Source organism: Pan troglodytes, chromosome 10 (assembly GCF_028858775.2).
Source record: "Pan troglodytes isolate AG18354 chromosome 10, NHGRI_mPanTro3-v2.0_pri, whole genome shotgun sequence".
NCBI classification, from domain to species: Eukaryota; Metazoa; Chordata; class Mammalia; order Primates; family Hominidae; genus Pan; species Pan troglodytes.
In genome coordinates, this window is record NC_072408.2 from 130,587,448 (window position 1) to 130,615,050 (window position 27,603).

General features: G+C 45.6%; 1 protein-coding gene and 1 long non-coding RNA gene across 3 annotated transcripts in view; one reads left to right on the forward strand and one right to left on the reverse strand.

Moving 5' to 3' along the window:
- Positions 1-26,825, reverse strand: LOC112205020 (uncharacterized). Of its 2 annotated transcripts, XR_010147863.1 has the most exons (5): positions 26,535-26,825; positions 25,800-25,923; positions 24,246-24,378; positions 284-780; positions 1-160 (listed from the first exon to the last, which is right to left on the reverse strand). It is a non-coding gene; the product is annotated as an uncharacterized LOC112205020 (long non-coding RNA). The 2 variants fall into 2 exon arrangements; XR_010147862.1 differs by lacking the exons at positions 1-160; positions 284-780 and adding an exon at positions 8,590-9,352 and having other exon boundaries at positions 26,535-26,782.
- Positions 1-27,603, forward strand: part of DNAH10 (dynein axonemal heavy chain 10) — a 174,117-nt gene that overhangs the window by 2,513 nt on the left and 144,001 nt on the right. The window contains exons 2-11 of the mRNA XM_054663807.2: positions 3,274-3,357; positions 7,266-7,363; positions 8,499-8,607; positions 9,814-9,929; positions 16,801-17,020; positions 18,840-18,997; positions 19,680-19,910; positions 21,484-21,674; positions 23,557-23,755; positions 25,678-25,872. Coding sequence (XP_054519782.2) covers positions 3,274-3,357; positions 7,266-7,363; positions 8,499-8,607; positions 9,814-9,929; positions 16,801-17,020; positions 18,840-18,997; positions 19,680-19,910; positions 21,484-21,674; positions 23,557-23,755; positions 25,678-25,872 — 1,601 coding nt within the window. The remainder of the gene's footprint in view (positions 1-3,273; positions 3,358-7,265; positions 7,364-8,498; positions 8,608-9,813; positions 9,930-16,800; positions 17,021-18,839; positions 18,998-19,679; positions 19,911-21,483; positions 21,675-23,556; positions 23,756-25,677; positions 25,873-27,603) is intronic.

Genomic DNA, 27,603 nt, shown 5'->3' on the forward strand with positions numbered 1-27,603 from the left:
CAGGAACTTGGGTTTCGTTTACATTTAAAAAAAGTTACAAGACCCTAAAACAATGGATGTGACTTGGATTTCTTGCAGAAGCCCTCCAAGGGCCTCTGTTAACGGTGGGGTGGCTGTTGTCTGCTGTGTTTACTAGCACGTGTTTAGCCCAAATGTCATCCTGTGTGGAAGCAGAGTTCAGTCTCACCTCAGAGGGTCCCCCTGGTTAATTCCTGGACCCTCCAAAGGGAGCTCAGAACTCCCCCACCCCGCCCCCTGACCCGTTTCTGGGCTGTCTCTGTACCTGGTCTTCCCTTCCATTCCCGTCCCTTCTCCACTATCACCTCATGGTGAAAAGCTGATGGATTCCTTGCCGAAGATGCTGTCTCTGGAAACTCTCAAAGCTGCCGATTCTGGAGGTGCTAGATGGCGTTGGGTGTTGGGGGTTCTGGCCAGGTGGGGAGAAGAGACCTCATCCCCAACTCCACACGTTGTCACTCACTCTCTGCTTGTTAAACCTACAGGCTCATATAACCCTTGAACAGTTTCCCTAGATTATTTTTGGGGAACAGGTGGTTCTGGTCTGTTCAGAGGACCTGCAGAGAGCCCAGCGTGTCCTTTCTTTCCTTTTTTTTCCTCCTCTTTCTGCTCCCCCTCCCTGGTCAAGATTTCTCTCTGCTCCTGGTTAAAAATGATAGGAATGGAGACAAACAGATACTGGGGCAGGTGGTGGTAAGAAAGGCGAGGTGTCCTTCCGGGCAGCAGATACCCAAGATACTGATGCAGTAGGTACATGTGTTCCTTCGGGAAAAAACAAAATGCAATCATACTGTACATATCATTTGGTAACTTCCTTACATTTAAAGAAATTACACAAATACTGTCAGAACACATGTTCTCTTATGAATTCACAGAACATAGAATTACATATAAAAAGAAAAAGCAATGCTTCTCCATCCCTTAAGCCCCAGTCCTGCTCTTATTCCTAGGGGCAACCACTATTATTAGTTTGGTGTGTTTCTGGTTGGCTCTTTTGTCAAATTATCAGTCAATCAATCAGCCAATCATCTACCAACCGACTGATCTGTCTCCCTACCTTCCTATGCATCTATCTATACTTCTCTCTGTCTGTCTATCTATCTATCTGTCTATACCTCTATCTATCTATCTATCTATCTATCTATCTATCTATCTATCTCCTGTCTACCTACCTACCTATACATCTATCTCTCTCTATTATCTATCTACCAACTGACCAATCTATCTGTGTGTCTATCTACCTATCATTCACCTATCATCCATCTATCAATTATCTACCAATCTATCTACCTACCTACCTACACATCTATCTATCTCTATCTATACATCTATCTACCTACCTATCTACCTACCTACCTATACATCTATCTCTATCTATACATCTATCTACCTACCTACCTATACATCTCTATCTATACATCTACCTACCTACCTATACATCTATACCTCTATCTATATCCTGTCTACCTACCTATACATCTATCTCTCTGTCTCCTGTCTACCTACCTAATTACCTATACATCTATCCCTCTATTATCTATCTGCCAACTGACCAATCTGTCTGTGTGTCTGTCTACCTATCAGTTACCTATCATCTATCCATCTATCAATTATCTACCAATTTATCTGTCTACCTACCAATACATCTATCTCTATCTATACATCTATCAATCTACATATCTGTTTATCTATCTATACATCTATCTATCTATACATCTATCTATACATCTATCTATCTATCTATACATCTATCTATCTATACATCTATCTCCTGTCTACCTACCTACCTATACATCTCTATCTATACATCTATCTATCTATCTATCTATCTATCTATCTATCTATCTATCTATCTACCTACATGTCTGTTTATCTGTCTGTCTATCTCTGTCTGTCTAGGCATAAGGTCAGGGCTGTTGAGATCAATTAATCAGCCTACCTACCTACCTACCTACCTACCTGCTTGTCATCTATATCTGTCTATCCTTGTTCTATCTACAGTCTATATTTCTCTCTATAATGATAATATATGGATATATAGAGTTCCTAAAACTATAAATATCATACTATATATACATATTATTTTGTGACTTCTCCCCCCAACACATGTCTTGGTTATTTTTTCATGCCAATTCCTATAGTTGTACCTAACTTGATAGATTTAAATACATAGATGTACCACATTCTACTCATCCATTCTCTAATTAATGGACACTTAGCTTTTCAGAGTATTCATTCTGCAAACAATGGAATAATGTCCGTCTATCCTTGCATACTTTGTGTATTTCTGGAGGATAGATTTATAAAAATGAAATGCATCTGTACCAAGTATGGTCTTTTACAATTTGAGTGGGTCCTGTTGGTCCACAGCCAGTGGTGGTGGATGAGGCACCTGTTTCCCAATGGCCTCCCGACATTTGATATTGGCCATTTTTTAGATTTTTGGCAATTCCATAGAAAAAAGTAGTTGTACTCCCTTACTCTAATTTATGTAAATGTTAGTGTAGTTGAGCCTCTTTTTTTCCCTTCAGTTTTTTTCTTTTCTTTTCTTTTCTTTTTTCTTTTTTCTTTTTTTTTGAGACAGAGCCTCACTTTGTCTCCCAGGCTGGAGTGCAGTGGTGTGATCTCGGCTCACTGCAACCTCCGCCTCTTGGGCTCAAGTGATTCTCCTGCATCAGCCTCCCAAGTAGCTGGGATTACAGGCGCACACCACCACACCCAGCTAATTTTTTTGTATTTTTAATAGAGACGAGGTTTCACCATGTTGACCAGGCTAGTCTTGAGCTCCCGATCTCAAGTGATCCACCCACCTCGGCCTTCCAAAGTGCTGGGATTACAGGCATGAGCCACTGCGCCTGGCCTCCTTCAGTTTTTAAATTGTGGTAACATACACATGGCCTGCAATTTACATCTTAACCATTTTGAAATGTACAGTTTAGGGTGTTAAATACATTCATAGTGTTGTGCACCCAGGAGCCTCTTTCTTATGCTTCTTGGTTATTTGTATTTCTTCTGGGCTGGTGGTAACTCTGATCATTTCTGTATCCTTCGTCTCTTGGCAGAATTTGCACAAACCTCCTTGGCTGTCACTGAAAGCTGGCTCCAGTAAGGAATACTGCTGTACCACTGTAACATAATGAGTCTCCTGTGGGCCACATACCAACCCCTTGGCTCCACAGAAAGCAAAGATATCAGGTGTTTCATGCAGTGAACAATTACGTTTTATATTTTCTTCCCATTTATGTGGCCATAAAGATGAGATACCTGTCCTGTCTGAAGAGGGAGAAGAGGAAGAAGAGACTTATTCTCAAAAAGTGGAGTCCGTGGATAAAGTGCGAGGTGTGGAGTTGGGAGGGGTCATGGGAGGGTGGAACTGAGAAAGCCCCGCCGCAGCGGGAGTAGGGTGCTGCCTGCCGTGCCACAATCAGTTTGTACTTTCACTGGGTATGAACCACAAAGAGAAAGTGCTGGGTCATGAATAGACGGATATAGTAGTTTCCCACGGCTGCCGTCACAAGTGACCACAGACTGGGTGGCTGAAAACAACACAGATGTATTCTCTCACAGCTCTGGAGGCCGGAACTCCAAAATCAAGGTGCTGGCAGGGCTGCACTCCCTCTGCAGGACCAAGGGGAGGATCCTTCCCAGCCTCCTCACTGCAGTCTAGGGGTCAGGGTGTCCTCGGCCTGCAGCATCATCACTCCAGTCTCTACATCCATCGTCACATGGCCTTGTCCCCTCTGTATCTTTCTTCTCCGTGTGTCCTCTCTCCTCCTCCTCCTCCTTCTTTTTTTTTTGAGACAGGGTCTCGCTCTTGTCACCCAAGCTGGAGTGTAATGGCGTGATCTCAGCTCACTGCAACCTCCGCCTCCCAGGTTCAAGTGATTCTCCTGCCTCAGCCTCCCAAGTAGCTGCGATCTCAGGCGCCCACCACAACGCCCAGCTAATTTTTGTATTTTCAGTAGAGACGGGGTTTCACCATGTTGGCCAGGCTGGTCTTGAACTCCCGTCCTCAGGTGATCCGCCCTCCTCGGCCTCCCAAAGTGCTGGGATTACAGGCGTGAGCCACCGTACCCGGCCATCCTCTCTCCCTCTTATACAGGCACCAGTCACATTGGATTTTGGGCCCACTGTAATCCATATCACCTCATCTTTACTAATTACATCTGCAAAGACCCTGTTTCCAACTGAGGTCACAGCTTTAGGACATGCATTGTGGGGGACACTCTTCAACCCAGTGTAGTATGTAACATACAAACACTCATGCAGGCGATGTCTCAGCCAGCTCAGCAAACACATGCTTTGTACTTTGTTTTGTAGGTGGGCTTCCCACTGTGCAAGCTACAGATGCCATTTTCTTAGGAGAATCTTCAAGGCACAGAACTTTTCATGTATTTATTTGTTTTTGAGACAGGACCTCACTCTGTTGCCCAGGCTGGAGTGGTGATGTCATAGCTCACTTCAGCCTCTAACTTCTAGGCTCAAGCAATCCTCCTGACTCAGGCTCCTGAGGAGCTGGGACTGTAGAGGTGCACCAACATGCCTGGATGACATTTTGATTTTTTGTAGAGATGGGGTCTCACTATGTTACCCAGGCTGGTCTCGAAGTCCTGGGCTCAGGCAGTCCTCCCACCTCAGCCTTCCAAAGTGTTGGGATTACAGGCATGAGCCACTGCTTCTGGCCAAGCATTTATTTTTAACCAAATTGTAATCCCCTCAAGTAGCAAAGACTGTGGAGAGGGAACTACAAGTTAGAAATAAAAGATGGTTTGAGTAAGCCTTGTTTAAAGTGGGTTTTTGGTTTTTTTGGAGACGAAGTGTTGCTCTGTCACCCAGGCTGGAGTGCAATGGTGCGATCTCGGCTTGCTGCAACCTCCTCCTCCTGGGTTCAAGCGATTCTCCTGCCTCAGCCTCCTGAGTAGCTGGGACTACAGGCACACGCCACCACATCCAGCTAATTTTTTTTTTTTTTTTTGAGACAGAGTCTTGCTAATTTTTGTATTTTTAGTAGAGGTGGGGTTTCACCATGTTGGCCAGGCTGGTCTCAAACTCCTGACCTCAGGTGATCCACCCACCTCGGCCTCCCAAAGTGTTGGGATTACAGGCGTGAGCCACCACGCCCAGCCTAAAGTGGGTTTTGATAAGGCAGTAGTTCTGGATGCTACAGCAATGTCTGCTGAGGTCTCCTAGGAAGGCACTCTCGGCTTCGGAGCCCAGTACATCCATGAAGAGGGCAGGTTTGGGAAGGAAGAGCTGTTTAGGTGGGAAGGTCGGGGAAGTCCTTTCTCACAAAGTAAATTAACATTATTATATATTTTCTTCTTTTCTTTTTATGGTGGTAAAATGCATGTCACTTTTACCATTTTTACCATTTCTATGTGGCATTAAGTACATTCATAAGTGTATTTTCCTTTTTAAAGATGGGGCCTTGCTCTGTGGCCCAGGCTAGAGTGCTGTGGTGTGATCATAGTGCCCTGTAGCCTTGAACTCTTGGGCTCAAGCGATCCTCCTGCCTCAGCCTTCCAAGTAGCTGGGACTACAGATGTGTGCCACCATGCCTGGCTAAGATTTTTTTTTTTTTTTAACTTAAGTTTAATTTTTTGGGCTGTTGTGGTGGCTCACGCCTATAATCCCAGGACTTAGGGAGGCCAAGGCAGGAGGATCACTTGAGGTCAGGAGTTCGAGACTAGCCCAGCCAACATGATGAAACCCATCTCTACTAAAAACACAAAAATTAGCCAGTTAGCCAGGCATGGTGGCACGTACCTGTAATCCCAGCTACTCGGGAGGCTGAGGCAGGAGAATTGCTTGAACTCGGGAGGTGGAGGTTGCAGTGAGCCAAGATCGTGCCACTGCACTCCAGCCTGGGTGACCCAGTGAGATCTGGCTCAAAAAAAAATTTTTTTTTTTTTAATTTTTTTTGTAGAGATGAGGTTTCACTACATTGCCCAGGCTGGTCTCAAACTCCTGGCCTCAAATGATCTTCCACCCTGTAGCTGGGACTATAGGCGTGCACCATCACTCCTGGATAACATTTTGATTTTTTGTAGAGAGTAGAGACTACTCTAATGCTGTTAGGGAATTAGCAATGGACTACAGGCTATTTATGGCACGGCACCTGTTCGTAAGTGTGATTTTTTTTTTTTTTTTTTTTACTGTAGTCTATTGCTAGTTCTCTAATAATGTTGGTACTGCTGTCTATAGACTATTCCCCTGCCAACCACGGGGCCAATGCCCTTACCCGTGCTGTCATTTAGTCCTCCAGAATTTGGCTGGTAGATGTTACTGTCCCATTTTATGGATGCGAAAACTAATAGCAGAGAGGATTCAGACCCCTGACATTGAGTTTATGCCAAAGCCACAGTGACTTTGCACAGTGCCTTTCAAAGTAAGAGCTGAGGGAAAGCTCCCAGGGAAAGCTCCTTTCTCTAATCATCAGGCTTGTTGGATGTTCTGAGGGCTCAGACTTGGTGTCTGCTGAGGTTTCTGATTCTGTATTAATCAGAGTGGACTTGAGACAGGTGCATCATTTCATTTAGACTGTTTTTCTTCTTGTCCCTCACAAGTTTTGCACCTCATAGTGAAAAAGGAGTAAATGCTAACATGCTAGCTGTAATTCTTTTTTTTTTTTTTTTCTGAGATGGAGGCTTGCTCTGCCACCCAGGCTGCAGTGGCACAATCTTGGCTCACTGCAACCTCTACCTCCTGGCCTCAAGCGATTCTCCTGCCTCAGCCTCCCGAGTAGCTGCGATTACAGGCATGCACCACCATGTCCGGCTAATTTTTATATTTTTAGTAGAGACAGGGTGTTGCCATGCTGGCCAGGCTGGTCTCAAACTCCTGACATCAAGTGATCCACCCACCTCAGCTTCCCAGAGTGCTGGGATTATAGGCATGAGCCACTGCGCCTGGACTGTAATTCTTGTCTTTATGATAAACTCCCTTTTAAGTAAAAAACCTCAGAGAAGTCACACGGTCACAGGGTGGACACTGTACCTGAGAGAACGCAGACACAAACATGTAAAATTTCTGATGGACACCCTGTCAAAAACGAAACACAATTCTTGTCAATTACCATGTGAGTCAAGGCCACAATCGGATTGATTGGAACAGAAGGTATGCACAGCTATTTGATAACTCGCCTTTTGAATGAAATGTACTGGTGCACAAAATGCAGGGCTGCTCTTGATGGTAGGAAACCTAATTTTCTGATTATTTTCTCTTAAACTTTGATTGCTGTTTTGCAGCTAAGCATGTGTCACTGAGAACCGAATCTCTAGGCCAACCTCTAAACAGAGAGGATGAAGAAACGGACAAAGAGATTTCAGAAAAACTCCCTTCCAAAGTAAGCATGGCTCTTTGTCCTTGTTGGTGGGGTAATGGGGACCCCTGACGCCCTCTAGGATTCAGGGTAACTGACATAGCCCCATCCAAGGGATTTATCATGTTGGAATGGAAATTATAGGATCCCAAGGCCACCCTCAGATTCAGTGATTGGCTGGAAGGACTCACAGGACCCAGAAAATCTGTTATATTCATAGTTACAGTTTATTACAGGGAAAGGATGCAAATTAGACTCAGCAAAAAAAGGAAAAAACGTGCACAGGACAGAGACCAGCAGAAAATAGGCACAAGCTTCCATCTGTTCCCTCCCAATGGAGTTTCATGGATAGCACTTAATTCTCCTGGTAGCTATGAGTGACAACATGCATGAAGTATTGCCAACCAGAGAGGCTCACCTGAGCCTTGGTGTCTGGGGTTTTTAATGGGGATCAGTCACACAGGCATGGAGCATCCACGTGGCTGACCTTAGTTACTCAGCTCCCCTTCATCTCCAGCCCTCACCACCACCCTAGAGGTTGAACTGATCCTGTATGACTGGGGCCCCAGCAAACAAAAACAGGCATTCACCAAACTCGCATTGTTAGCATACACTTTCAGGCATGGCCCAAGGCTACAGGTACAGAAAGACTCCCATATTAGGAAGGGTATTCCAAAAGCTTGGAAGTTGTCACCCTAAGAGCCAAAGGCCAGTTCTGAAGACATTTGGCATGTGTGGGGTTTGGACAACACAGGCCTGCTAAATGAACCCTGTTCTGTGAAAACCCCAAGGTTGGAGTTTAAGGCTAGGATGTAAACATTCAGCCTGGCCTATGCTTACCAAAATCATGCTTCATTGCTTCATAAGTACGTCCCATCTGCAAAACAAAATTCAAGCTCCATCTGGACCTTTGCCAGGTCAGTTTGTTTAGGTGTTGCTGCACTGGTTGGTCAATAGAGGAGTCAGGCTGACAGCTCAGAGTCTGGGTGCATTTAGCTCCTGTGTTTAGCTGGTACCCACTGTGTGGCTGTGGCTACGTTGTCAGAACATGAGACCAGCCATTGTGTTGAGAGGAGAGCTTAGGTGTACTTGAATATTAGGTTCTTTAGGTGAATGGATGTATCACAAGAATGAATGGTTTTTGTTCCCCATGTTTCAGAGAACTGTGAAGCACATCATGGAAAAGATGCATCTCCACATGCTCTGTACCCCTCTTCCCGAGGAGTTCCTGGACCAAAACGTGGTGTTTTTCCTCAGAAATACCAAAGGTACATTTCTGGCACGTGTGTGTGTATGTGTGTTGAGGGGGTGTGGTTGTGCATGCACTTGTTCACTCTCATTCTGTTGTCTTTTTATGGTTATCTTTCACCTATGCCAAGCTCTCTTTCTTTTCCATACTGTACTGGGTTCTTACGTAGTCTTCTCAAAGCTAATTTCCAGTAAAGAAGTGTTAGAGATAAAGAAATGTATTCAGCCAGTGATAGTGCATGTCTGCACATATTTGGAGAAGGCGTGAAGACTGAAACTTGTGAAATAATGGCTTCAGTGGGCATATTTGTTGTGTCTCTTTTGTTTCCCAGTTAGATCAAGGGAAGAGTCCAAGTAACCTTTAAAATGTTTACCATGGTGATTGATTTTTGGTCAGGTAGAGCAAATACATATCAAATAAAACCTTGTTTGTTGGAAGGGTAGATGTTACCAAGTAGGTCTTTTCAAACAACCCATGACTCAAAATATGCTTTGGCAATGAATTGAGGAAGACTTGCTGGGGAGTGAAGACAGGCAAAGCCCGTGCCCAAGCCAGCTTGGATGGTTGTAACAAATTGCCATAGGCTGGGGGGCTTCACCAACAAACATCTATTTCTCACAGCTCTGGAGGCTGGGAAGTCCAAATCAAGGTGCTGGCAGATCTGGCGTCCGGCAAGGGCCACTTCCTGGTTCACAGATGGCACCTTCTCTTATCCTCCCATGGTGGAGAGCAGAGAGAGAGACAGCAAGCTCTCCTGTCTCTTCCTATAGGGACACCAATCCAATCGTGAGACTCCACCCTCATGACCTAATCACCTACCAAAGGCCCCACCTTCTAATACCTTCACCTTGGGGATTTAAGCTTCAACATGTGGATTTTGGGGTCATTCAGTCCATAGCAGCAAAGAATCCAGCCAACATTTCTAGACAACCCAAGTAATTTCTGATTTTGTCCAGCGTTAGATACTCCAACCAGATCAGCAAATGTGTGCAGCTCTTGTGCACTGTTCATACTAATCCACGAACCACAGTGCATCGGTATCCATTTCAGCTTCTCATGGGCCCTCAGATTTGTTTAAACACAAATAGGGGATATTCTGAATCTGTAACCAGAACATTCCTTGTAGCAGCTTGGGAAGAAGGAGAAGATTCCTGTTCTCTTGGAAATGTTAACTGTTGGCTGCTCTCTCCCACTGACCTTACATTCTACACCTGTTCTTCTTTAGAGGCAATCTCTGAAGCTACCGACATGAAGGAAGCTATGGAAATTATGCCAGAAACACTGGAGTATGGAATTATAAACGCTAATGTGCTCCATTTTCTGAAGAATATTATATGTCAGGTAAACATGGAGAAAGGAAGAAATTCTAGTATTTCTAAAGTTGAGGTCATGTGGTTTGTTTATTCCACAAATAGGTAGCGGGCAGCTCTTCTGTCTCAGGTGCTGTTATGGGCACTGAGGTGCTGAGACCAGCTCGGCTGGGGAGACCCTAACCCAGCGGTGCTAGAGAAATTAAAGACACACACACACAAATATAGAGGTGTGAAGTGGGAAATCAGGTGTCTCACAGCCTTCAGAGCTGAGAGCCCCAAACAGAGATTTACCCACATATTTATTAACAGCAAACCAGTCATTAGCATTGTTTCTATAGATATTAAATTAACTAAAAGTATCCCTTATGGGAAACGAAGGGGTGGGCCGAATTAAAGAAATAGGTTGGGCTAGTTAACTGCAGCAGGAGCATGTCCTTAAGGCATAAATCGCTCATGCTATTGCCTGTGGCTTAAGAATGCCTTTCAGCGGTTTTCCACCCTGGGCAGGCCAGGTGTTCCTTGCCCTCATTCCCGTAAACCCACAACCTTCCAGCTTGGGCGTTGGGGCCATTATGGACATGTTACCATGCTGCAGAGATTTTATTTATGGCCAGTTTTGGGGCCAGTTCGTGGCCAGATTTTAGGGTCTTGTTCCCAACACTGAGGGTCAAGCAGTGGACAGGACAGGCAATGGCCCTGCTCTCTAGGAGCTTATGTAGGGGAAAGACATGGCACACAAGCACATCTATGAGAAAATACCGACAAGTGGCATGAGGAAAATAAACCCTGATATGAGACAGAAATAGGCATGTGCACTGTGTGTGTGCAGAGGGCATGGTGAGGAATGGCCTTGCTGAGGATGTGATGTCTAAGCTTTCTTTTTTATTTTTATTGTTTTTCGAGACAGGGTCTCTCCGCCATCCAGTCTGGAGTGCAGTGGCACAATCACGGCTCACTGCAGCCTCAACTCTCAAGCGATCCTTCTGCCTCAGCCTCCTGAGTGGCTGGGATTACAGGCATACACCACCATGCCTGGCTCATTTTTGTACTTATTGTAGAGACAGGGTCTCACCATGTTGCCTAGGCTGGTCTCCAACTCCTGGGCTCAAACAATCTGCCCGCCTTGGCCTCCCAAAGTGCTGTGATTACAGGTATGAGCCCCCATGCTTGGCCTGAGCTTTATAGACCAAAAAAATGAAAAACTCATCAGCAGGCCTTTTTCATGAATGATAAGTTATTAGGGAAATGCACTAGGGAAGGAAGGAAGAGGTGATATTGAACTGAGACCCAAATGAGGCCAAGGCATCAGACACAATAGGATGTGGAGGAAGAGCATGCTGGGCAGAGAGAACAGCAGGTGCAAAGGCCCTGAGTTAGAAGCAGCCTCAGCTTGGCCCAGTAGCAGGAGGATGGCCACTGTGGCTGGAGGGAGGGCTGGAAATGAAGGCAGGTTTAAGCAGGGGAACAACAGGATCTGGTTTGCATTTTACCTCTGGCTATTGTGGGAAAACATATTGCTGGGGTGGAGGGGAAGGAAAGACCATATAGAAAGCCATGGAAGAGCCCAGGTGGAGGGCTGTATTAGTCCATTTTCATGCTGCTGTAGGGAACTGCCCATAATTTATAAAGGAAAGAGGCTAAATTGAGTCACAGTTCTGCATGGCTGTGGAGGCCTCAGGAAACTTAAAATCATGGTGGAAGGGGAAGCAAACACATCCTTCTTCATATGACGGCAGGAAGGAGAAGTGCTGAGCAAAGAGGGAAAAGCCACTTATACAACCATCAGATCTCATGAGAACTCACTCACTATCATGAGAACAGTGGCATGGGGGTAACCTCCCCCATCATTCAATTACCTCCCACCAGGTCTCTCCCATGACACGTGGGGATTATGGGAACTACAATTAAAGATGAGATTTGGGTGGGGACACGGCCAAACCACATCAAGGGTGATGGTTATTTAGGCTCCAATCAGGGGAGGGAGGGAGAAGCAGACAGTGTGAGGAATGCCTTGAGGATCAGGCCATGGGACTTGCTAATGACCTGGATCTGGAGGCTTTGAAGAGTATCACAAGAATAGAGAGTACCAAGAATGACTCTTGCTCCCAGCACTTTAGGAGAGTGAGGCGGGAGGATCGCTTGAGGCTAGGAGTTTGAGAACAGCCTGGGCGATATAGCAAGACCCCATCTCTAAAAAAAAATTTAAAAAAGAATGACTCAGGATTTGGGCCTGAGAAACTGGGAGGATGGTGAAGTCATTACTGAGATGGAGGATGGGGAGAAACATATGGAGGGAAACTCAAGTGTTGTATTTTGCATTCTAGACGGGAAGGTTGCAGAGCATGGTGGTCATGCCACTGCACTACAGCCTGGGTGACAGAGAGATACTCCATCTCTAAAAACAAAAATGAGAAATAAATTAAGATAACATCAAAACATGATGTAGTGTTAAGCACAGGTGGCCTCTTAGACATTCAAATCAAGACGTGAAGCAGGATGTATGAATCTGGAGCTCTGCGGGGAACTCAGGGCCTCCGTCTAGCAAATATTCATTGAGCACGTACTGTATTTCATAGCAATGAACAACTGAGACAAGGTCTCTGCCTCGTGGAGCTTTCATTCTAGACAGGAAGATGTACATTAACCAAGATCAATGAGAAAATATATAGTGTGTTAGACAGCAACAAGAGTTAGGGAGAAAAATGAAGCCAGATAGGAAAGAAAAAGGAAACAAGGGGGAGAGGGAAAGTTGATAGGTGGAAAGGTGGGGCTTTTGCAATTTTAGATAGGGTGGCTACGAAGACTTCACTGAGAAGATTGGGACAAAAAAGTCCAAACCAACACAATATCCTCTTGCTTGGACTATCGCAGGAGCCTCCCTCAGTTTCTGTTCTTACCCTCTACGCTGCATTCTCCACATGCCAACCAGAGTGATGCTTTAAAACATGGGCATCATCAGCACAGAGATGGTGTAAAACCAAGGGACTGGGTGGAACAACCAAGGGAGGGAGTAGAGATGGAAGAGATGAGGGGAGAGGAAAGTTAGGACGTGGGTGATCCAGAAGCCAAGAGGAGACAATGCTTCACGGAAGAAGGGAGGGGCCCGCCGTGCCACTTGCTGCTGGAGGTCAAGAAGGCACAGGCAAAGAAGAGCTGGAGGGCTTGGCCCTGGGTGACTTCCATGTGAGCAGTTCTGGGGATGGGAGCAGACGAGGTCTCACGGAGTACAAGTCACCCTGTGAGTTAGGCCGTGGGGCCCTCCCCACTGAGCTGCCCGCACACAAGGGACTTTCTACCTGAAGACACCCTCCTTCATCGGGATGATGTCTTTTTCTAGTGTGACTTTGGAGGACTCAAGAACATTGGCTACCTTCTTATTTATTTATTTATTTTTATTTTTTGTTTTTATTTATTTTTGAGACAGGGTCTCATTCTGCCACCCAGGCTGGAGTGCAGTGGCGCGAGCATGGCTCACTGCAGCCTTGACCTCCCAGGCTTAAACGATCCTCCCACCTCAGCCTCCTGAGTAGCTGGGAGGATCACTAAAAATTAGCCAGGTGCACGCCACAATGCCTGGATGATTTTTGTATTTTTTTTTTTTAAAGACAGTGTCTCAGTATGTTGCCAAGGCTGGTCTCAAACTCCTGGGCTCAAGTGATCTGCCTACCTCAGCCTCCCAAAATGTTGGGATTGCAGGCATGAGCCACCATATCTGGCCACACTGGCTACCTTCTTATGCAAACTGAACTTTTCATTCTAAAATAACATCAACCCCATCTCTACCAAAAATAAAAAGAAAAATCTGCTGGGCATGGCTGTGGGTGTCTGTAGTCCCAGCTACCCTGGAGGCTGAAGTGGAAGGATCGCTTGAACCCAGGAGTTTAAGGTTGCATTGCATGGTGGTCATGCCACTGTACTACAGCCTGGGTGACAGAGAGATACTACATCTCTAAAAAAAAAAAAAGAAAAATAAATAAAATAAGATGACATCAAAACATGATGTATAATTAATTCTTAGTGGTTATATGCATTATGACAACCAGAGTCATGTCTAAAGGACACAGGGCTCAACTTGAAGAGGCTCATGCCAGCCACAGATGGGACATTTTGACCTTCAGTAAGGATAAAATTGCAGTGGATTGAAGCATAGAAAATATATTCAAATACAGCCAGGCGCAGTGACTCGTGCCTGTAATCCCAGCACTTTGGGAGGCCGAGGTGGATGGATCACCTGAGGTCAGGAGTTCGAGACCAGCCTGATCAATATGGCGAAACCTCCATCTCTACTAAAATTACAAAAATTAACTGGGCATGGTGGCGTGCACCTGTAGTCCCAGCTACTTGGGAGGCTGAGGCAGGAGAATCGCTTGAGCCCAGGAGGTGGAGGTTGCAGTGAGCTGAGGTCATGTCACTGCACTCCAGCCTGGGTGACAGAAAGAGACTCCATCTCAAAAAAAAAAAAAAAAAAAAAAAATATATATATATATATATATATATATATGTTCAAATGCATGAGTTAAAAACATTTTTTTAAGAGACACAGTTCTTACTCTATTGCTCAGGCTATAGTGCAGTGGCACAATCACATCTCACTGCAGCCTCAAACTCCCAGGTTCAAGCGATCCTCCCATCTCAGCCTCTGGAGTAGCTGGGTCTATAGGTGCACGCCACTAAGACTGTCTAATTTTTTTTTTTTTTTTGAGGCAGAGTCTCACTCTGTCGCCCAGTCTGGAGTGTAGTAGTGCAATCTCAGCTCACTGCAACCTCTGCCTCCCGGGTTCATGCCATTCTCCTGCCTCAGCCTCCCGAGTAGCTGGGACTAGAGGCACCCGCCACCACACCTGGCTAATTTTTTGTATTTTTAGTAGAGATGGGTTTTCATCATGTTAGCCAGGATGGTCTTGATCTCCTGACCTCGCGATTCACTGGCCTCGGCTTCCCAAAGTGCTGGGATTACAGGTGTGAGCCACCATGCCCGGCCTAATTTTTTTTTTTTTAATTGTAGAGATGGGGTCTCCCTATGTTGCCCCGGCTGCTCTCGAACTCCTGGGCTCAAGAGATTTTCCCACCTTGGCCTCTCAAAGTGCTGGATTACAGGCATAAGCTACCATGCCCAGCTTTTCAAATCCATGAATTTATAATGATCTTTAAAAGTCCTGATGGGTCATTTCTGGAGGATGATAGGGGACCACTGTACTATTTCAAAAATTGGGCAAATAAAGAGGAGTCAAGCATTTATGTTGCCTTCCCCATATGAAATATACGGGATCATCTAGTAGTAGCTGTGAGAGGCGTCTTTATATCAGCATCTCAGCTAATAAACAGACATTTTAGAACATTTCAATTTTGGAACCCCCACTTGATTAATGGACCTGGGGGTGGGGGGGGGGGAGAGAGAGAGAGAGAGAGACAGAGAGAGAGACAGAGAGAGAGAGAGAGAAACAAAACCAAAACCAAGAATTTGATTCCTGATGGAAGAAACACCCTGGTCAAGTCTCTGGTCCCAGCTGCCAATTTGCAGGAAATACACATCACAGAGGAACTTCAGCTGCACAGTGAGTGTGTAGTCAGCAAAATTTGGATTGGGCAGCTTTACAAATCCAACATTCTGGGTTCTTCAGTATGTTGCAGGAAATACATATAGATTCAAAGAGTCATAAAAAGATGTATCAAAATTTTAAGAAATATAGACAAAACTAAAACACAGAAACAAAACTCAGCCAACCAACCAACCAACTTAATCAACCCACAGGCATTTATAGATCACTTTTTATGTGGGCTGGGGGCTAAGTTGTTTCGTAATTGTATTCAGGTGACTTCATAAATGCATGCTTCTGTCTCTAGCTACATTTTGAAGAAACTATGTCCTCAAGAACTTCATTTACAAGAACAAGATGGTCCTGAGCTGATGGTTTAACACACAGTTTCTTACCTCCCTGTGTCAGTTTCCCCTCCCTCCCTCCCTCCTTTCTCTCTCTCTCTCTCTCTCTGTCTCTCTCTCTCTCTTTCTCTCTTTCTTTCTGAGACAGGGTCTTGCTCTATCGCCCAGGTTGGAGTGCAGTGGTGCGATCTCGGCTCCCTGCAACCGCCGCCTCCTGGTTTAAGCAATTCTCATGCCTCAGCCTCCCGAGTAGCTTGGACCACAGGTGTGCACCACCACACCCAGCTGATTTTTGTATTTTTAGTAGAGATGGGGTTTCACCATGTTGGCCAGGCTGGTCTCGAACTCCTGACCTCAAGTGATCCACCAGCCTCGGCCTCCCAAAGTGCTGGGATTACAGGCATGAGCCACCACAGCCAGCCCCCTGTGCCACGGTTTGTAACTTCTCAGTTACTGGTGGTATACAGAAATAACAGCACTGTTTTTGGGGCAGTTGTGTCAGGCCTGGTTAAAATTGATGCCCTTGGATCACTTTAAGTCAAATGTAATCTCTCTGTCTTTAGGTCTGTGCTCCGGTTTGAGTGGTTTTCACTTTGCATATTTGTATCTCAATATAAAAGAATATTCAGGCTGGGTGCAGTGGCTCACGCCTGTAATCCCAGCACTTTGGGAGGCCGGAGGGGGTGGATCATGAGGTCAGGAGATCGAGACAAGCCTGGCCAACATGGTGAAACCCCATCTCTACTAAAAATACAAAAATTAGCTGGGTGTGCTGGTGTGTGCCTGTAATCCCAGCCACTCGGGAGGCTGAGGCAGGAGAATCGCTTGCACCGGTGAGGTGGAGGTTGCAGTGAGCCAAGATTGTGCCACAGCACTCCAGCCTGGCGACAGAGCGAGACCCTGTCTCAAAAAAAAAAAAAAAAAAAAAAAAAAGAATATTCAAAACCAGAGGCAATTTGAATACATGAATTATTGAAAATGACTTCATATGATGTATTTCATAAAATTGGCATTTCAGGTTTTTTTGCCAGCATTGTCCTTCAATCAGCACAGGACGAGTACAACCGTGGGAGTCACATCTGGAGAAGGCTCTAATTCCTCTGAGCATGAATCAGACCTGCCGCCCATGCCTGGGGAGGCAGTAGAATATCACAGTATTCAATTAATACGGGATGAATTTTTAATGAACGTGCAGAAATTTGCAAGTAATATTCAAAGAACCATGCAGCAACTTGAAGGTAAGGTTTCATTTTCCTCCTTTTTAGTTAAGAATGATTAATTTACTGTAGTTGGGATTACAGGTGCATGCCACCATGCCTGGCTAAGTTTTGGAACATTTTTTTTTGTTTGTTTTGTGGAGACGGGGTCTCACTTTGTCGCTCAGGCTGGCAAAAATCATTTTAGCACAGGATTTTTTTTTTTTTGAGACAGAGCCTCACTCTGTTGCCCAGGCTGGAGTGCAGTGGTGAGATCTCGGTTCACTGCAACCTCTGCCCCCTGGGTTCAAGGGATTCTCCTGCCTCAGCCCCCCGAGTAGCTTGGACTACAGGTGTGCACCACCACACCCAGCTAATTTTTGTATTTTTAATAGAGACGGGGTTTTACCATGTTGGCCAGGCTGGTCTTAAACTCCTGACTTCAAGTGATCCACCTGCCTTGGCCTCTCAGAGTGCTGGGATTACAGGTGTGAGCCACTGTGCCCAGCCTAGCACAGGATTTTTGAATACATTTTTCTTCATTGTTTTCTAGTAGTCAACATCCAGTGATGAGAAACTGAATGTTCTTCTAATTTTTCTCCCCTCCCCCTTTACGTAAGCTTTTAAGAGCATCCGGTTATCCCTAGTGTTTTGGTGTTAGGATGATGGGCCTTTGTGTGGAACTTTTTCCATTGATTTTTTAAACACTCAGTGGGTGTTTTCAGTCCAAAGACTGAAAAATCATCTTGGCATTTTCCTCCACTATTTGTTTTCTCTTGCTGAAATTCCTGCTGGATGGATGTCTAGAGATTCTATTTCTTATTTTTTCTCTTGTATTTTTCATCTTTTTGTCTTTGTATTCTTTCCTGGAGTGTTCTTCAACTTCTATGTTACCAACGTTTGATTGATAGTCATATCAGCTATTATATTTTTAATTTTTAAGACCTCTGATTCTCTGATTGTATCTTTTTTCATAGCATCCTGTTCTTGTTTGATGGATGCTATATGTCTCAAATCTCTGAGACAAATAGTTGGGCTTTCCTTTTGGAAATGTTCTCCTTTTGCCCTGCCCTGCCTCCCCTCCCCTCCCCTTCTCTCCCCTCCCCTTCTCTCCCCTCCCCTTCTCTCCCCTCCCCTTCCCTTTTCTTTCTTTTCTTTCCTTTCTTTCTTTTTTTTTTTTTTTTGACAAGGTCTCACTCTGCCGCCCAGGCTGGAGTGCAGTGGCACAAACATAGCTCACTGCAGTCTCAACCTTTTGGGAGCTCAGGCAATCCTCCCACCTCAGTCTCCCAAGTAGCTGGGATTACAGGCACACACCACCATGCCTAGCTAATTTTTGTATTTTTAGCAGAGAGGGAGTTTTGCCACATTGGCCAGGCTGGTCTCGAACTCCTGACTGCAAGTGATCTTCCTGCCTTGGTCTCTCAAAGTGTTGAGATTACAGGTGCGAGCCATCGTGCCTGGCCTGTTCTCCTTTTCTTTACATTATTTCAATTTCCCCTGATGTCATTTTTCCCCTGATTTATCTTTGACTGACTGTTTCAGGCTGGTGGTTATCTAAAATGTCTGCTGGCTCTTTGTTCAAGTTTTTAAAAATTGAAGTCACTAGGTTATAAACTCAGGAACATCTTAAATAACTAAATCATTTTGATCAAGCTTAACACCGGAACAATTATCTAAAATGTTCGAATTACATTCTAATGAAAGAGAATGAGATACAGATATTATCAGGACAGGGGATGCGTCAGACCTTATTATACTGATGAAGCTTGAGAGACGACCCAGCCGGTGAACTTGAATGTTTCTCTTTGTAATCATTTTTCCTGAACGAATGACTGACTGATCGCTTTTATTTTCCTAGGTGAGATCAAGTTAGAAATGCCAACCATCAGTGTGGAGGGAGAGGTGTCCGACCTGGCAGCTGACCCGGAAACCGTTGACATCTTGGAGCAGTGTGTGATAAACTGGCTGAATCAGATATCCACAGCGGTTGAGGCCCAACTGAAGAAGACACCTCAGGTAGTTTGTGCAGGGCTTTCAGAGAGCCCCGATCCAGGTCATGCTTACCATGCTGGGAAAGAGCCCGGAGTCTGGGGTCTGCATCATCTGGCATCTTTTCTTACTGTTTTATGACTTCCTTAAGCCATCAAAATAAACACACCCAAAATATCATTTCTGGGCTTTCTGATGTTAATGTGCTACCAGGTTACTGCCTGGATTGATAAAGATAACACTTTGGATCAGTCAGGAAGCTTGGGCTGCCAAAAACAGGAAACCCAACTCAAGTCGATCAACTAAGAAAGCAAATTCCTTGGCTCACATAATGGAAAAGTCCAGAGGCAGGGTTGGCTTCAGGTCCAGTCTGATCAGGGCTCTGGCTATGTTTCTGAATCTCTCAGTTCTAGACCCCTTTCTAGGGGCTGGAGAGCTTCATTCCTCAGGCTGGCTTCCTTGCAGCAGTTTCTGGCCTCACATTCTGTATACCTCAATTGTCCGGAGAAAGGCAGAGTGTGTTTCTAGCATTCTCAGCTGGAGCCCTGAGATTCACTATGATTGGACCACCCAGGGTCAAGAGCCCACCCCTGAAGACCCTGAAGAATTGGAGCAGTTGGACAGAAAGAACGGATGCTGGAGAAACCACCCTAAGTGTCTGCTCCACCCTAATGATGAGAGTTCTTTGTGTGTTCATTTCACCTCTCAGGGTAAAGGCCCTCTGGCTGAAATTGAATTCTGGAGGGAAAGAAATGCAACCTTAAGTGCGCTGCATGAACAAACAAAGCTTCCAATAGTCAGAAAAGTCTTGGATGTGATCAAGGAATCCAACTCCATGCTTGTGGCTAATCTGCAGCCAGTGTTCACCGAGTTATTCAAGTTCCACACGGAGGCCTCAGACAATGTGCGCTTTCTCTCCACCGTGGAGCGTTATTTCAAGGTACGCTGGGTGTGCTGCACTTTGCAGTCAGCTCTGTCAAAGAGATTTCATATGATTTAATTTCCCTTTTAAAAATGTTCAGCATTTGGCCAGGAGCAGTGGCTCATGCCTGTAATCCCAGCACTTTGGAAGGCTGAGGTGGGCAGATCGCTTGAGCTCAGGAGTTCGAAACCAGCCTGGCCAACATGGTAAAACCCTGTCTCTCCAAAAAATACAAAAATTAGCTGGGTATGGTGGTGTGCACCTGTAGTTCCAGCTACTCAGGAGGCTGAGGTGGAAGGATTGCTTGAGCCTGGGAGATGGAGGTTGCAGTGAGCCAATATTGCGCCACTACACTCCAGCCTGGGCAACATAGCGAGACCCTGTCTCAAAACCTCAGAATTTAAAAAATTGTGATAAAATAGACATGACATGATATTATCATTTTAACCACTATTAAGCATACAGTTCAGGGGCACTAAATACATACACAATGCTGTGTGTCCATTACACTATTTCCAAAACAGTTTCATCTTCCCAAACTGGAATTCTGTGTCCATTAAACACTAACTCCCCCTTCTTCCTTACCCTAAGTCCCTGGTAACTTCTGTTCTGCTTTCTGTCTTTGTAAATCTGACTACTCTAGGGACTTCATATAAGGGGAGTCATGCAGGACTGATCCTGTGTGCAGTCTCTTTCACTCAGCACCAGGTTTTCAAGGTTCACCTGTGTTGTAGCGTGGAGCGTATTAGCGTTTCATTCCTTTCTGTGGCAGAATCATATTCCATAGCATGGATAGACTACATTTGGTTTCTCTATTCATCATTCGGTGGGCATTTGAGTTGTTTCTGCATTTTGGCTATTATGAAGAATGCTGCTACGAACATTCTTGTACAAGGATTTGTGTGGATGTGTGTTTTTAATTATTCATGTATTATGCATAGGAGTGGAATAGCTGGGTCATATATGGTAACTGTTTAACCTCTTGAGGAATTTCTAGACTGTTTTCCAAAGTGGTTGTCCCATTTTACATTCTGAAGAGCAATACACGAAGGTTCTGGTTTTTCCGTATCTTCACCACCACTTGTTATCGTCTTTCTGATAATAGCCATTGTGGTTTAATTTGCATTTCCTTAACAACTAGTGAGACTGAACAACTTTTTATGTACTTAATGTGCTTATTGTCAATTTCATATTGTTGGTGAAATGTCTGTTTTAATCTTTTGTCCATTATTTATTTGAGTTATTATTATAAGAGATTAAAAAAAGTCTGCTCACCTGGGCAACATAGTGCGACCTCATCTCTACAAAAATAAAAATAAAAAATTAGCCGGTGTAGTGGTGCATGCCTGTATTCTCAGCTTACTTGGGAGGCTGAGGTGGGAGGATCACTTGAGTCCGCAGGGGAGTCGAGGCTGCAGTAAGCCATGTTTGTGCCGTTGCACTCCAGCCTGGGCACCAGACTTGGTCTCAAGGAAAAAAAAAAAAAAAAAAAAAAAAAAAGAGTGAAACTTCTTGCATGCTTACTGTTTTATGAAACTATTTGGACCCCAAGGCTAAGGGCTCTTGCGTGGCTCTCTCCTCTCTTGGTCAGAACATAACGCACGGGTCTGGCTTCCACGTGGTCCTAGACACCATCCCCGCCATGATGAGTGCCCTGCGGATGGTGTGGATCATCTCCCGACACTACAACAAAGACGAGAGGATGATTCCGCTCATGGAGCGCATCGCCTGGGAAATCGCTGAGAGAGTCTGCCGAGTGGTCAACCTGCGGACTTTGTTCAAGTAAGAAGCCATGGCGTTCATTTTTTTGTTTTGTTTTGTTTCACTTTTTACTTTTTAGATCTTAAACAGCTCTATTGAGCTATAATTCACATATAATTCTCTTACTTAAAATGTACAATTCACTGGCTCTTATGGCCGGGCACAGTGGTGCACACCTGTAATCCCAGCACTTTGGGAGGCCGAGGTGGCGGATTGCTTGAGGCCAGAAGTTCAAGACCAGCCTGGCCAACATGGTGAAACCCCATGCGTGGTGGGCTGTAATCCCAGCTTCATGGAAGTCTGAAGCATGAGAATTGCTTGAACCTGGGAGGCGGAGGTTGCAGTGAGTGGAGATCACACCATTACATTCCAACCTGGGTGACACAGCGAGACTCTGTCACAAAAAAAAAAAAAAGTACAATTCATTTTTTTTTTTAGTATATTCACAGAATTGTGCAGCCGTAACCACTATCAATGTTAGAACATGTTCTTCATCCCTCAAAAGAAAACATGTGCCTTTTAGCAGTCAGTCCCCACCTCTCCCCAATTGCCCAAGTCCTGGGAACCATACAGCGTGGTGTCTTTTGCATATAAATGGAATCAGACACTATGTGACTTTTATGACTGACTTCTTTCACTTAGCAGCATGTTTTCAAGGTTCATCCACATCGTAGCATGGATCAGTGCTTCATTCCTTTTTATGGCTAAATCATATTCCATTGTATGGAGATATATTTTGTTTCACATACATATGTGTGTGTGTGTGTTTATGTATATATAAACACACACACACACATATATCTATATGAAATTTTGTTTTAACTGCAATGTTCTTCCCCAGTTGTACCTGGAGAGACTGAGGCTGAGGTGGAACCACCTTTGAGGGTGTAGGGAGATGATGGAGGATGCTAAGGGAGACAGATAACTTTTTTCACTTTCTTAAAAAATATCTATATAGATGAGGCCGGGTGCGGTGGCTCACGCCTGTAATTCCAGCACTTTGGGAGGCCAAGGCGGGCGGATCACTTGAGGTCAGGAGTTCAAGACCAGCCTGGCCAACATGGTGAAATCCTGTCTCAACTGAAAGTACACAGAATTAGCCGGGTGTGGTGGTGGGCACCTGTAATCCCAGCCACTCAGGAGGCTGAGGCAGGAGAATCGCTTGAACCCAGGAAGTGGAGGTTGCAGTGAGCCGAGATTGCACCTGTCTATATCTGTATCTGTATCATCATCTAGCGATCTATCTAGACAGATAGATCTATCTGGATATCTATGTAGATCTATCTATATGTATCGATAGATATCTATATTTATCTGTATGTATACATAGGTATCTATGTCTGTATCCATCTATACAGATAGGTATCTATGTCTATGTATGTATATGTATTTATATAGATAGCATATAAATGGAATCAGACACTATATGACTTTTTGTTATCTATAGATAGATATCTATATCTATATGTATCCATATCTATTTATATACATCTCTCTCTCTCTATCTACCTGCATAGCTAGATCTCCATTTCTGTCTATTTGCATAGGTGAAGTAGGTACCCAAATGGAGGCATTGTCCTGCGCCGTGTTGCAGCTGCCGCTGTTGACCTCTGGCCTGGGGCCAAGGCCGCCTGCCCCTTCTGGTGTAGGGAGCGAAGTCACCAGGTAGCCCCAGCCCTGCATGCAGGCTGGCGGCTGCAACGGAAACCTCGCAGCTTGGGACTCCCGCCCTTGCACATGGGACAGGGCAGCCGCTTGCCCGCTCTGCCTTTTCTGATGAGGCCGTGAAACCAGGGGGGCGCCCGGGTCAGAGTTTCACGGGACACTGGCTCCCCAGCCGGGGAGTGCGGCTCGGACCCGGAGCTCCGCCCTCCTCCCATCACGGCATCTCTTGGCTTCGCAGAGAAAATCGAGCGAGTGCCCAAAGCAAAACCTTGGAAGCCAGGAACACCCTCAGGCTGTGGAAAAAGGCCTATTTTGACACCCGGGCCAAGATAGAGGCTTCGGGGAGGGAAGCTCGGTGGGAGTTTGACCGGAAGCGGCTGTTCGAGAGGACGGATTACATGGCCACCATCTGCCAGGACCTCTCCGACGTTCTGCAGGTAGGGGCTGGGCGAAGGCCGGCGGAATTTGCCCCGAAGAAGGCAGTTGGCTTTTGACAGTGGCCCCCTCCGTGTCAGGTAGGAGCTGGGCGTCAGAAAAGGCCTGGCAGGGAGAAGCCCTTCAAAGAAAGAACCTACGGAATATACTAGAATGTACCAGAATGGACCAGAGTACACCAGAGCTTTGAGACTTTTTGTTGCTTTCCCTGACATTCCTCCCTCTCCCTGCTTTTTGCCTTTCCTTTGACCTCTTTGGGCACTCCTTCTCTGTGTCTTTTGCAAAACTCCCTTCCTCTGCCTTCCCCTTAAATATTGGAATCCCTCAAGAAGCCAGTCTGAGACCTCTCTTCACTCTCCCTAAGCCAGGCCCAGTTTTCCCAGAGCTCCATGGATGGACAAAGTGCCTAGTGGCTGACTGAATTAGCCACAGCCCTTGTCTCCTAAAGGTTCACCCACCCCTTCATTCTAAATGCATTCATGGAGAACTCACCGTGTGCCGGGTACTCCGATGTCTTACTGCTAGAGGAACCATAGTGAGTACAAAGCAGGTCCGGCTGCGGTGTGGCAGTGCCCAGCCCGAGAGGGAGGTGATGCCCTGTGCTCGAAGACAGGAAAAAAAAATGCTGTAAAAAGAATTCAAACAGGCCAGGCATGATGGCTCACACCTGTAATCCCAGCACTCTGTGAGGCTGGGGTGGGAGGATCCCTTGAACCCAGGAATTTGAGACCGGCCTGGGCAACATAGCAAGACCCTGTCTATAGAAAATACAAAAATTAGCCAGGTGTGGTGGTGCACACGTGTAGTCCCAGCTACTCAGAAGGCTGAGGTGGGACGTTGGCTTGAGGCTGGGAGGTTGAGGCTGCAGTGAGCCGTGGTCATGCCAGTGTACCCCAGCCTGGGCAACAGAGTGAGACCTTGCTTCAAAAAAAAAAAAAAAAAGAATTAAAAATATAAAGCTTTTTCGGCTAGATGCGGTGGCTCACGCCTGTAATCCCAGCACTTTGGGAGGCCAAGGTGGGCGGATCACGAGGTCAGGAGTTCAAGACTAGACTGACCAACATGGTGAAACCCTGTCTCTATGAAAAATACAAAAACTAGCTGGGCGTGGTGGCGGGCGCCTGTAATCCCAGCTATTTGGGAGGCTGAGGCAGGAGAATTGCTTGAACCTGGGAGGTGGAGGTTGCAGTGAGCTATCGTACCACTGCACTCCAGCCTGGGTGACAGAGCAAGACTCTGTCCCAAAACAAAAACAAAAAAATTTAACTTCTATGTGGAATCACCGTAGCTAGTGTGTGCATGGGTATTTCATTGTTACCAGAACAGTGGAAACGCTGCATGGAACTACCTCAGTGGTTTATCATCTCACCTCTTTGTGTGTGTGTGTGTGTATGCATGTGAGACAGAGTCTCGCTCTGTCACCCAGGCTGGAGCGCAGTGGTGCGATCTCGGCTAACTGCAACCTCTGCGTTCCGGGTTGAAGTGATTCTCCTGCCTCAGCCTCCTGAGTAGCTGGGATTACAGGCATGCACCACCACACCCGGCTAATTTTTGTATTTTTAGCAGAGACAGGGTTTCGCCATGTTTGCCAGGCTTGTCTTGAACTCCTGGCCTCAAGTGATCCGCCCCCATCAGCCTCCCTGAAGCACTTTCAACTGCAAGTGCAAAGGCCCTGAGGCAGAAAGGGACATGGCCTTGGAGGAGGGTGGGGGTGGCTGCAATGTGGGGAGGAACAGGCAGGTGCAGACCTGGATCTTATCCTATGTGCCTTGGGCATCGTACCGAAGGGCTTAGTCCGGGAGGAGGTTACTGTGTGACATGATTCTTGCCCCCAGGTCAATCTCGATATGCTATCCATTTGTAGTTCTAATATTCACAGGAAAACCCAAATGTAATCTCCTCATTGTTCCGTTTGATTGGACAGGTTTTGGAGGAATTTTATAACATATTTGGTCCAGAACTAAAGGCAGTGACGGGGGACCCCAAGCGCATTGATGATGTCCTATGCAGAGTGGACGGCCTAGTCACCCCCATGGAAAACCTGACCTTTGACCCCTTCAGCATCAAGTCCTCCCAGTTCTGGAAATATGTGATGGATGAATTCAAGATTGAAGTTCTGGCAAGTGACACGTCCATTGAGTCCATCTTGGGAGTCGACACCATGTTTTCTCTGTGTTAAATTTGTTGGGTTATTTAGTGATGCTTAGTCTTTTTTTTTAAATCACAAGTAATACCTGCTTATTAATTATAAAAAACAAAAACAATGCAGAAGTGCATAAGGTAAAAATGAACATTCCTCCATCTTCTTTGTCCCCACACCCATTCTCCAGGTGGGATAAGTTTAAGTTGAGCTAGACACAGTAGCATTTCTACAAAGTTTGTTTTGTCCAATATAAGTTCACCTATCTAGGAGTGAAGTTAAAAGTAAACCAGATACGGCAAGAGAATCACAAAGCGCCCTGTGAGTTTTTGAGAATTGCGTTTTGTCAGAAGGCGGGGGCATGGAGAGCTGATTGGAAACAACCTTTGGGATTGAGGAAGCTTTGGATGGGGGAAATGGGGACGAGGAAGGAGGCTGAGACAGCGGAGGGGGTTTCAGGTGGGAGGAACAGTGTGAATGAAGGTGACAGACATGAGAAAAACAGGAATTGTCTGAGGCAGAGCAAACAGAGGGGTTTGGCATAACACATATGGGTAGTAGAGGGAAATCAAGCTAGAAAGGTGGGTTGGGTAAATAATTGGTGATGAACAAAGAGGACTGGAGTGAGGAAGGAGACTTACTTCAGTAGGCAGGAGGGCGCCATTGAAGGTGGTTGACCAAGGAATGATATAGCCAGAATTATAGGTCGGGTGTAGCGGCTCATGCCTGTCATGCCAACACTTTGGGAGGCCGAGGAGAGAGGACTGCTTGAACCCAGGAGTTTGAGACCAGCCTGGGCAACCTAGTGAGATGCCCGTCTCTACAAAAAACTTAAAAAAATTAGCCAGGCATGGTGGCTTCTTCCTGTAGTCCCAGCTACTCAGGAGCTGAGGTGGGAGGATCCCTTCAACCTGGGAGGCTGAGGTCACAGTGAGCTGGCTGAGATCACACCACTGTACTGCAGCCTGGGGGACAGAGTAAGACTCTCTCAAAAAAAACCCAAAAAACAAAAACGTGAAAAAAAAATCAAGGTTTATACTTCAGGAAGATTTTTCTGGCTACAGTATAGGCTGCTTTGGACTGGGGAACAACAGAGAGTGGGGAGATGATACAGGAGGTGATAGCCCGAGGGGCCGGGAGGCAGAGTCCATCAGAGAGAGGCTGCAGCTGAGAATCAGATTTCACTTCCCACAGCATGAAGAGTGACCCATCGCGCTCACCTTTTCAGTCTCACGCAGGAAGCATAATTAGGACCATCCCCATTTATGTGTTACACAGTTGTTTTTATAACCTCACAGCATCTTTTTATATGGACAACCCTAGACAGTTCTACTTGGTTATATAGACATTGCCATGTTAACTATATCTAATTTATTATTAGCTGCTATTTTAAGTGTTACTTGCTTTTTCAGTTGAACCTTTTTTTTGGTTTTCTTTTATTATTTTTTATTTTTTAGGGACAGGGTCTTGCTCTGTTGCTCAGGCTAAAGTGCAGTGGTGTGATCCTGGCTCACTGCAGCTTCAACCTTCTGGGCTCAAGTGATCCTTCCACCTCAGCCTACCAAGTAGTTGGGACCACAAGCATGTGTCTGGCTAATTTTTAAAATTTTTAAGTAGAGATGAGGTCTCACTATGTTGCCCAGGTTGGTCTTGAACTCCTGGCCTCAAGTGATCCTCCTACCTCAGCTTCCCAAATAAATTGAACTTTTC